The sequence below is a fragment of the Leucoraja erinacea genome, chromosome 33 (genome assembly GCF_028641065.1).
Source record: "Leucoraja erinacea ecotype New England chromosome 33, Leri_hhj_1, whole genome shotgun sequence".
NCBI classification, from domain to species: Eukaryota; Metazoa; Chordata; class Chondrichthyes; order Rajiformes; family Rajidae; genus Leucoraja; species Leucoraja erinaceus.
In genome coordinates, this window is record NC_073409.1 from 9,486,206 (window position 1) to 9,498,230 (window position 12,025).

General features: G+C 37.4%; 1 protein-coding gene across 17 annotated transcripts in view; it reads right to left on the minus strand.

The window, feature by feature from the left end:
- tcf12 (transcription factor 12) overlaps nt 1-12,025 on the minus strand; it is a 141,274-nt gene that overhangs the window by 35,782 nt on the left and 93,467 nt on the right. For 15 of the 17 annotated variants that reach the window (XM_055661230.1, XM_055661239.1, XM_055661235.1 and 12 more), the window contains 2 exons: nt 10,493-10,634; nt 10,178-10,242 (listed from right to left, as the gene is read on the minus strand). The exons of the other annotated variants lie outside the window; for them this stretch is intronic. In XM_055661230.1, coding sequence (XP_055517205.1) covers nt 10,178-10,242; nt 10,493-10,634 — 207 coding nt within the window. The remainder of the gene's footprint in view (nt 1-10,177; nt 10,243-10,492; nt 10,635-12,025) is intronic. 17 annotated transcript variants of the gene reach the window in all.

A 12,025-nucleotide genomic window follows, 5' to 3' on the forward strand; every position in this document is an offset into this window, starting at 1 on the left:
TCCTGTTGGAATGCTTAAGGGAAGCGGAGGAGAACCCAAAACCTTGATCTGGGTGAGAGAAGAGGGGATGAGAGCTGGTCTCATTAACTATAGTGGAGGGCAAAATCATACTTAATGATGATAGTCTCAGCAGGACCTTGCCCTCATTTCATTTGGAGATCTATCAGGCACAACACACCTCCTTTACCTCCTCCATAAAGATCCAAAAGGATAATTAGTCAGTTAAAATCATGCAGCGTGGAAACAGACTTTTAAGCTTTCTGAGGTCCCTCTAAAGCCTTTATTATCTTCATTCACCGAGTTTAGAATATGAAATATGATATTAGTTCTGCCGGCGAAAGTGTTGATAAAGAATGTGAATAGCCAAGACACTCCTTGCTATCCCACCAGGCACTGACTGCCAACCCAAAAGGATTTGCTTATTCCTAATCTTTGCTTTGTTTCGATAACTATTTCTTGATCCATGGTAATTCCAGGGTGGCAGATTATGGAAGAGGAGGTTAGAGGTAAATCTGAATTAAAGTTCAGAGGTAAAGCAGACAGAAGATAAGGTACGACAGAAGTGGGTGATGTGAAGTGGAAATAGGTAGACTTAGTGATACATGGTTCAAAATATAGATCTCTCAAAAATGGCACCAGCATTGCACAATCTGATTCTATTTTGGACATTGAAAGGAAAGAGATGAAGGAACATTTACTAAAGATACTTAACTTTGGTTTTGCTGATATTCATTTGGAAAACTCTGGAGTTATCAGCATAGATTGAGGAAAAGGGTGTGCGTTTATGGCTGTTGCTATGGGAGGTAAGATGGGAGCTTGCAGATCACAATGTAAGGCGTGTGCACAGGCCCCAAGGATATAGCATAAGTATCAATGTGATCAGAGAAGTGCTGGTCATTCTCTGACAATTGCATTGTAAAATAATAAATGTTTTTTCCCCCGACAGAATAGCCAGAGTAGCCACAGGAAATTCCTGGTGAGCGCCGTGGTGCCGCAAGAGTGGATCCGGCAGCCGGCCAAGAACAAAGACCCGGGCCTGGTTTCCGTTGCAAAGACAGGCCCGGCAGACCACTGCCTGCAGGGGGAAGCTCAGCAGCTCGGAAGACCAGACAGTCAAGAAGGAGCCATTGGCAGTGACAGAGGCGAGGAGTGGGCTAGTAGGAGAGGGACCAGGGCATTGCCTGCAAGGTTGGCTGCTGGAGGCGTCCCCCTGGACAGAGGCAAACAGGCGAGGACCTGGCAGGACCTGCAGCTGCCGAGATAGTACTAGAAATCCTGTCAGGTGTGCTCCAGTACTTCCAACAAGTGGACTGGACTTTGGACTGTTTCTTTTTCCTTTGCAAACCACGTCAAAATATGACGACTGTGCATTTGTGAGTTGTGCAAAAGAATTTCACTGTGCTGACCAGATGTGACAATGAAGAACCATTGAATGATTACCAAAGCAACATTCAAAAATATTAAAATCAAGATGATAAATGGGTTGAACATTCATCAACCGATTTATAAATATACTCCTTTAGTTTCCATACGAGATAGTTGCTTTAATTGCATAAATTATAATACATTGTGAATTTTTTGCAAATACTTAATCTAAAGCCAAATATGCTGTATCAGTGTCTTACTGTAATAAAGCAACATTTTTAATGAACATTTCTTTCTGCAGAAAGATATTGCAATATGCGTGTACTTGCATCATATCCTGGAATTCACAGGAAATCATTAATTTAAAATTCCCAGCATTGCCTATTGTATGAGAAACATCCGGTAATAAGTTAAAGGCTGTAACCTGATCTTCTGGTGCAAATGAAGATTAGCTTCCAGCCTTCTATCTCACTGACATGATGCCTTGAGTTATGGATTATTCCTTCCATCAAATTACTTATAGTTATTGGAAAATGTATCAACGCCAAGTTCAAACTAAAAAACATTTACCTACATGGCTAAGTAGCCAATCACAAATTAGCAATGAACAGCAAACAAAGGTTTAAAAGGCACAATGTAACATTTCCATACTTTACAAAATAGACACGATTAAAGCACAGAATCTCTTTTAAAGCTCATTTTGACACTGCCCATCAAATTGTAAGCTTTTTGCGGTTTACAATTAAACTCAATTGTTAATACTAGAAATCTTCATCTACTCCCTTGATTAGAAAGAAGGCTGCCAACAATGTAAAGAATCAAATCATTGTGAGCAACTTCAGATTTCACCACTAATTCACTTGGTTGACAATCCCAAGGTTGCTTATATATTACATAGTGTCATGACAAAAATGACGATAGTTTTATCATTACAACAGCAAAGTATCGGCTACTGCCTAATTTTTTTTGTTCAAAAGTTCACAAGGGAATTACATTAGATTAATCAGATCCACAAAACTGGCTTGGAAGCAAGTTATCATTTATCCTAAAGGTTTCCAAACAAAAATGATATAATATGAACAATCACAGTCATCTTTCATTAAAGGACAAAGGACAAAGGACATTTATTGTCACATACACCATTTCTAGTGAAATTTGAGTTGCCATTTGCAGCACACCAATAAAGGTAAGACACCACATTAAAAAAAGAACATAAAGTCCAGTCCTCTTCCCCTTCGTTCACCCATGGCCGGGCCTATTGAGGCCTCCGCAGTCGCCGCAATGGCGGACCGATGTTCAGGCCCTCTCGCCGGATGATGGGGCTTCAGCCTCGGGAGAACACTCTTCAGCGGCTTGGAGCGTCTGGAACGGCCGCTTGCTGCCAGAGTCCGCGGCTCCCGAAGTCCACAGGGCGCGCTGGTCGGAGCTCCGACACTGTCGATCTCGGCGAGAGATCCCAGGCTCCGCGGTGTTCAGAGTCAGCACCGCCGCGGCTGGAAGCTCCGCAACAACAGCTCCGCGATGTTGGGAGTCGGCGGTCTCAGCACTCCGGAGCCCACCGCACGGCGACTCGGGCAAGGCATCGCCCGCTCCGCGATGGGGCCCCAGCGCTGTGCCGCCGCCGAAGTCAAAATTCTAGCTGGCCCCGGCAGGAAATGCCGCTCCAGTCCCGGTGGTAGGCCGCGAGGAAGGGGCGAAGATACGGCCCAGAGAAAAGCCGCATCTCCGACCAGGTAGGGACTGAAAAAAAATAGTTTTCAATGGGCCCATTTCACACTGTACAACCATGAACTGTTATTATATCATTCATCATGATGATGAATTGCAATTTTATATGTTTTTTATAACAACAGACCCACCCTCCAAATTAATTAATCTAAAATATTAAGGTGGAAATTAGGTGGAAATGCGCAAATCATCAAACATACAAAGGGATTGCCTGTAAAGACGGTTGTGATTATAAACTCAGTAGAAAAAACTTGAGATTGGAAATCAACCTGCAATGCAAATAACCCCCCTGAAATGTACAAATCTGTCTGAGACTAAATTGAAAAATTGCATCCTGGCATCCTAATTCACAAAGCCAACCTTATAAATTGGCTTTCTTACATTGGTAGATTAGTTAGAGTAATACAGCACAGAGGTATGCGCGAGTGTGATCGAGTATCCATTTACACTATCCTAAACCCATTTTATTCTCCCCACATTCCAAGTTCCAATCACTCACCTTCACATTCTGGGTAATTTATAGTAGCCAATTAGCCTGCCAATGCATTTGCCTTTAGGATGTAGCAGGAAACCATCGCACTCTGGAAACCAATACCATCACAAAGAGAAAACTTCATACATACAGCAATGGAGGTCAGAACTGTACTGAGGTCACTGGAGCTGTGGGGCAGGGGGTTTACCAGGCACTGCACCCCAAATATTTTTAACTTAACATTTTCGATATTAAATTCAGACTCCAAGTGCATTGCACCCTAAAGTAAATATTTTTAATTTAACATTTACAATATTAAATTCAGACGCCAAGTAAACAATATGCACTTTCTCTAGTCATTTTAAAGTTTGGTTCACAAACTAATTATGTACAAAATTAACAGGAATCATATTTCACTATCGGTTGACACGAATGAAATATTTAAAACATTTATCCTCCTTTATCCGATGCCCCTGCTGTACAGAATTAGCAAAACAAAAGTGTAAGTAATTTCCAAAATCCTCTAAAAAATTATATATTAGACTATTTTTGCAATATAAAAATCGAATCAATTCTGTTCAGTATTCTGTTTTACAGCTAGATGCAAAACATGTTTGACTTAGTTGGTAATTTAAAACATATGCTTTCTCTTTAACAGAAAACTTCAGTGTTACAAATTTAATGTTGAAACAATTGCAAGTCAGGAAGAACAGATGGACTGAAACAAGGGATTTATAGTCTGCAGTGTGGTATGTAATGATGGAGCAGATGGAATGCATCATCATCAGCTACAACAAGAATGATTTAAGGAATAACCTGGCTTCTCTTGCCAAGTAAAATGGGATGACAGAATCAAGTTACTGTAGCAACCCAGGTCCAACTATCAGTGAAATTCTACTTTTCCATTCTGACCTTCCCTCCTCAAACAATGCATTTAAAAACATATTTTCAATTTATTCACTCAACAATCTGGTGATAAGTTACTTTGGTTTTGAAGCAGGTGACAAATTATTTTGATAAATCACATTCTTTCAAATGCACGCAAGCATATATTAAAAAAATAAGATTAAAAAATGCAAAGTGATAGGGCCTGGTTGGTGTACTGAGTTAGCACACTGCTCTTCTATCTCTGTTCAAAGATAATCCAGAATACTGAGATGACAGGTACACAAAAATGCTGGAGAAACTCAGTGGGTGCAGCAGCATCTATGGAGCGAAGGAAATAGGCAACGTTTCGGGCCGAAACCCTTCTTCAGACAATGACAGTTTCTTCTCATTGACAATTAATGTTCACCAGGAACTAACAGGGAAGAGTTTCAATTTGAAACAGTACACAAGGACCTAAACTGCTTCCTCATTGAGAGCGGGGAAAAACATGTATTAACAAGAAGGGACAACATGAGTGGTGGGCAGAGAGCACGAAGGAAGGGGGCAAAATCAGTAACCAGAACCAAGTTGTTGAAAGCAACTGATACTGGAGGGATACATAGATCTTATAAAAATAGGCTGATAAATCAGCTTTGCTTTGCACCTCGTGCTTAGACACATAAAAATGGATAACATATTGCTGCACCAGTTCTAACCTCTTATCCATCTGTACATCATACCTGACCCGAAACATGATCTTCCACAAATATTTTAATCAACACACAAGTATAAGATATATTTCCATCACAAAGCAATAGAAAGCTAACTCTTTGACTTTTGATAACAGCAAAACAACTCAAAGAGCAATCAAGACAAAGAGACCCACAAGTAACTACGTTTGAAAATATACTGTGATGGTTCAAATTGGGATATTTATTGCGATAAAAACTTCCACCCCATCTAAGGATTTGATAACTATTCTGAATGGACTCAAGAGTTCAGAGTCTTTCCTTTGAACATCACAGAGGACACTATCAAGGTGTCCTATTTTAGGCCAACATAAACATTACAATTCGTCAGTATAAAAATTCTCATCCTATCACTGATGCTCACAATTTCACAATTGATAACCATTCTAATTGTGAGATTGACGTGCCACTGCCAAATGGTACACAATGGATAATATAGACCATTCAAGATTGCACTACCTTCTAACAACCTATTATTTCTATCATTTTCATTAAATTGTGTAAACGTTTGTTGGTACTTCCATGTTATACAAGATTCAAACCTAGGGCTGTGAATAGTTAAGGAATTGGGAAAGGAAGAAAGGTAGTTAATCCTCAAAATTCATTAAGCCGTGTTTACAATATTATATATGGTACACTATTATATATGGCAGCAACACTTATTTAGAAGCACAATTTAAAATCTTTGTTTCTTTATCATTTGTCCAACTGTGAATTACCATTAAATAGCATGACAAAAGAGTGTAGAAAATTATTAAATTTCCAGCATTATTAATATGTTAAATACAAATAAAATACAACCCTGTTGGTTTTGTCCATAAATACAAATTTTCCCGTTTCCCAGAAAACATGCAAAAACAGATAGAGTCATGTATAAACGAAATGAGCCAATGTTGAATCATGACACTTCAATCAAGGACAATATTGGGAAAATAAGAATCAACTTCTCAACTCCCTAATCAAAAAGGGGAAATTGTTTATTGTTCTCACTCTTGATCATCATTCTCGAGTCCATACATGAGACAACAATTAGGAAATTCAATCTTGGTCATCCGTTAGCATTCCAAAACCCAGCACTCAACTATCAGTAGGAGACGGTCTGAAGAAGGGTCTTGACTCGAAACGTCACCCAATCCTTCTCCAGATACTGCCTGTCCTGCTGAGTTACTCCAGCATTTTGTGTTTAACTATCAGTAGGAGACACTCAGGTAAGGTATGAGATAATAGTCCGTGACCCAGCAGGAAGAGAAATGTATATCAACCATACAGAAATGGATAGTATCAATTTTCAATTTTGCATCTCGTTTCAAGATTCTTAATCTCATCCATTTACCAAACTTTAAATATAGAATATAGGTTTAAAACAATAGCAGTGGTCACCTTGAAATTCTCACATACCATTACTTCTTGTCCTGAAAATGTAATCAGTGTGTAATATAATGTGGGCCTCTAGACTTCATCATTCCATCAAACTAAAGGCCAGGTATCCTTGTTCTCCCCTCCCTAAAGAAACCCCTTCAAACGTTGTGCTTTACCTTGCATCTTTATCTATTCACATTCACCTATGCTCAGTTACACTACATTCCAGTTAAGAATTCAAGAAGGAGCAGAGCTAACCCTTTAAGGCCAGCCACGTCCACTCCACCAAGTCTGCTTCACAAATGTAATAAAAACAAGGTAACAGTAAAACAATAATCGACCACACCACACAAATATTGATTGTTCGGCATCTGGTTCACTGGAGCTCCTCTTCCCCATGCTGACTTTATATGCACCATTTCTCATGCTTTCTTCAAACACAATAGCTTCACCGAAACTAATATTTATTATGAAATTGGACAATGTGCAAACAAATTGAATTAAAAGCACGTTGGCATATTAATAGGATTAATATACAATTTTTCAGAAACTGCCAGTCTAGCATCACTAAAATATCCTGCAATTTACTGCATATCCTTTACTCATTCACTCACCCATGTATCAGCCTCCCCCCCCCCCATCCCACTTTAGCCCCAAATCTTTTGATCTCAATCTTGAATGTGCTGAATTAAAAAAATCAACCACACCCCTCGAGAGCAGAAAAAAATGTAGATTCATGCCTATTTGAGCTTCCCCTTATTCTGAGGCTGCACAGTGGGTTCCAACCTCTAGAAGTTATAGATGAAAATATTTTCCACGGATTCCATCCTCCCAATTACACTCAGAATCATGTTAGAATGAGATTCAGCATTCCATTCCCATTATATTCCCATCGATTATATAGGCCCATCCTATTCAGTCCCATAAGGCGATACCCCCCATCCCTGGAATCTGCACATACTGGTTCTACAGCAAACATATCCTTTCTTGGGTTCAAAAAACAAAACTGCACTCAACACTCTTGGTGTGGTCTCACCAAAGCCATGTACAATTTGCAGCAAAGTTTGCACTCCATTCCTCTTGCATAAGACCAAAATATAATTTGCTCTCAAAATTGCTTGTTGCACAATTATATGTAAAAGGATTTTTTAATTCTCTAAATTCAAAAATGGTTCCAATTCTTTTAACCCGTTTGCTTCATGACTCGCTTTCAGGACACCGTGCGAATGTTATACAGCTTTACTTTTAACCAGCTTTAAATTATCAGTTTGCACACTATTCCTTCATCTGGATCGTTAACAGAGAATGAGGACTGATGCTTGAAGCACTCCAACAGCAAATTCACCAACCAGAAAATTGTCTACTTGTTCCAATATTTTCTGATGGCCATGCCAATTCTGCAGACACTAATGCTGTTGAACAATATATATTCTTTATTGATCCAAACTACATCTTCAAAACCCTAAGTACATTTATAAAATGTTATTTCTCTTCCACAGATCTGCATATTCTTAATTAGATGTTAAAATTTCTTGTCATCATTTTCATCATGAATTTCGGCCCTTTCTACACATTATGTTAAGCTAACAAAACTGAAGTTCCCATTATCTATGATTTTTTTTGTGCTGCATAGGTTATCTTCTAATCTTCTGGGGTCACTCGCGAATGCAGAACATTTTGCAAAAAAACTTCAATTGTATTCTCAATCAAAGTGGGTAAATAAACCTCATGTACAAGTAATATGTTGGCCTTTGGCCCTATTAAATTTCGCAGAAACATTCATTAATATTAATTATCAATTTCTCATTCATATGACCCATAGTTCTCTATATATAATTTATTGTCATCTACTTTTACAAAATATTTGCCAAATGCCAGAGTCAGTTATTCCCCGATTATCTTTCTATCCTGTCTCTTGCAGGGACTTATTTTAACTGTTTCTTTCTTTCCATTAAACAAAGAATGTAGAAGCTTCACAAATATTTCTTGCTTGATTACTTGCATAGTCATTCTTACTTAATTTTGGTTTCAATGACCGAATTTCAAATATTTGCCATTCTTCATACTTTTAAATGTTTTATATTACTTTCAGAAACCAGCTCCTCACACCAAGGTTTAATGACTTTCAAATGTAGCATTAGAACTGCAATTTGTCATTTTGGAACTCAACACTCAACAATGTTTCATTAAAAAAATTCTCAACCAATTCTCCCATGAACTCACTTTAATGTAACTCCATAAATGCCTATAGCTCTCAAAGAACTTTATTTTTGAGTAAATCCAATTTTAGTTAATCCACTCCTGATGATTGTGCCTTCAGCTATTGATCCCTAAGTTCAGGAATTATTTTGCTAATGCCTTCGTCTCTCAACACCTTTTTCCTCTCAGATCTTTGACAAAACTTTAATCCATATCCCCTAATCCCCTTATGTGGCTCGAAATCAAATATTGGTTGATGGCATTTCTGTGATACATTTTTTTTCAATGTTAAAGACAAATATAAATCATTACTCTTCTAGATAATCACTAAACTATTACTATTTGACAATTTGAATCCAGCAGGATTTAAATCTCAAGTTCAGTTCCAAAATGAAAATCTGTCTCCATTGAAGTAATACTATAAACACAAAAACGATATAATCTTCAACTTGATTCAGTCAATAATGTCATACTGTGCAGTGGAAAAACTGTCCTGCCAACGTTTTCAATCGCTTTACTCATATGCATTTTTAATAACTCAATTCCCCATAAAGATGTTCACAATTGTCGTCAGCACCTCATGTGTCCAAATCAAAAAATAGATATAGTTATCATTAACACTATGATTATGATGTGCATATCCATTATTTGTGAATACTACAATTTCAACCAAATACCCAAAAGCTTGCTGAAATGGCAACCCACTTGCCTCCAGCCTCTGTCATAACTTTCAAAATGTCACTCTTCATTCTTTCGGGAGAACTTCAAAGCTTAGTACATAATCGAATAGGAAGACTTCCCAGACAACAGAAGCGGGTTAAACGTCAAAACTGACATCAGAAAATTCTACTTTCAGCATTCCACTTACTAGCATTTTGGATTAATTATAGCTTAGTATTTGAACTTGCAAGTTCAACAGCCTAAAAATCAGAAGGAATTTATTGTACTTATTTTTTTAATATTACTTCTTTTGAACAAAGCTGATGCTCTGGAAAATAAATTGAAAACTTTACTAAATTGTGATCTACCAACATGCAACTTTTAAGATGTGAAATTGTTAAATTAGTGCAAATATAAAATCAAAATTAAAAAAACATAGGATAATATTACACTGGAAATGTTAGTTAACCCTTTGAGTACTGAACGCCCCTTGCAGCTTTCAAAATGTGTGCATTTTCCATCATTCTTGCAAATGCCGTTTTATTTTAAAGGTTCTGATTTATGAAAATAAATATTATTGTTCTCAAAGGGTTAAATCAGCACACATTAGTGTTGTTGATGAATGTCCTTGAGGTCAGTATTTTGGTTAAAAATCAAACATGAGGGTCTTTTTTTGCTCCCCTGTGAAATTATGCTACTTGTCAAAGAATTTTTGTAAACTAGTTTGGGTAATTAAGTTTTTTTTTAAAGATGCTAAAAGGTTTGATTCAGTACTCACAGATGCCAAAGCTTTTCCAAGTGCATCACCTGTCTGTGCACCCCAAGCTGCATTTCCTCTGTTCCCTATATACAATATAATTGGAGCATAAAACACTTGGATTATTCAAAGGATCAACATTGTTTTTTGCACTTGAATGAAAATTTTGTTCCATATATCTTCAATTAATTGCATAAGCTGGATTTTTTTTTTAAATTAAGGAACAAAATTGCAATTTAGCAGTTGCAAGTAATGCAACTTCATTTTTTTTTTAATCAATTAGCTGATTATTACTTTCCACTTGGGCGTGGAAGTGAACATTTTTTTGTAACATACCCAAAAGGTTTTCTGATCCATTGACTGGTGGTGTGTGTGAGGCTGCAGCATAATGGGAGCTGGTACTTCCTCGATGGAAGCTAGACATTGGGGGAAGACTGGGGATGATGTCTGTAGGTGAAACTGAATGTGGTGGATAGTTCTATAAAAATAAAAACACCAAGTAACAACCCTGGATGAGAACAGTCAAATAATTACAGTAGAACCTGCTTAACAGCCATCCTATTTGACAGAGAAGACTTCCGTGAAACCGCACTAAATCGGAATGGAACTGCTTGGTTCGTACCACAAGAACATGCTTACAAACACCCTTCTTTTTGAAAAATAACTGATTAGATGTATTAGTCAAACATGTTAAAGACACATAATCAAAGTAAAATTAAAACTTCACCAACCCTTTACGTTACTGGTGGATTTTGATTTACAAACAACAAATCTACAACATAATAATAAGGGACACGTTACTTTGACATGGTCAGATTTTATTATGTCATTTCATATGGGGGGGGACTATGTATAAACACAGCTGTAATTTCTACATGGTGAAACCAAAATGTATAAAAATACCTTTTACTAATATCTGACAATGTGCACTACAATCACATGTGATTTTTTCTATTACAAATCTCAAATTGTGGAGTACAGAGGCAAATAAATAAATGATGGGTCTTTGTGCCAAACATTATGGAGGGCACTGTACATGACTTCATAACTATCAGTCCAGCAACTCAAGATGATCAAACACCATAAGCACTAAAGTCTCGCACTTCCTCGACCATGCCTCTTACAAAAAATGTTTTTTGCTCAAATTAAATGAACTGGATTTTAAATATTATTTAAAATATATACATAGTTCTTAAAATATCCATTGCAACATCCCTATTTGAAATAAGATTCAATCAAACGTTTAAACTAGTTTTTTTTTTAAAAAGAAGTCAAAAGCATATGGTATTTTCTTGAATTAGAAATTTCAAAATGAATTGAAAATGGTGACACTAAAATGCTAATTTATCCATAGTAATCAAAAACATGCCTCATCATAATAGGAGCTTGTGTGCAAGAGATAGTGTTATTAAACACACTTCCTTAATCCACCTCTTGGCGATCTAACTACAGATTGGCTTCACTGGACAATAAATATGGGGATAGGGAGAAAGAGAGAGAGATCTGGTGACTTTTTAGAGATATTATATAAAATCTTGAGGGGAATGGATAAGTTGAACTCACAGAATCTGTTCACCCATTATAGGGGAACCAAGACAGGAGGGTGTAGATTGCAGGTAAGAAACAACCCAAGAGACAACTTTTTCCACAAAGAGTGGTATCTTTATGGAAGAAGCTGTCAGAGGAAATCTTGAAGGCAGGTACAATAACACCATTTAAAAGACATTTGGCCACACACATGGTTAAGAACGATTGGAGGGGGTATGAACCAAACATGGACAAATGGGACTAGCTTAGATGAGACACCTTGGTCGGCACAGAGGAATTGGATCATAGAGCCCGTTTCCATGCTGTATGACTCTAAAAGAA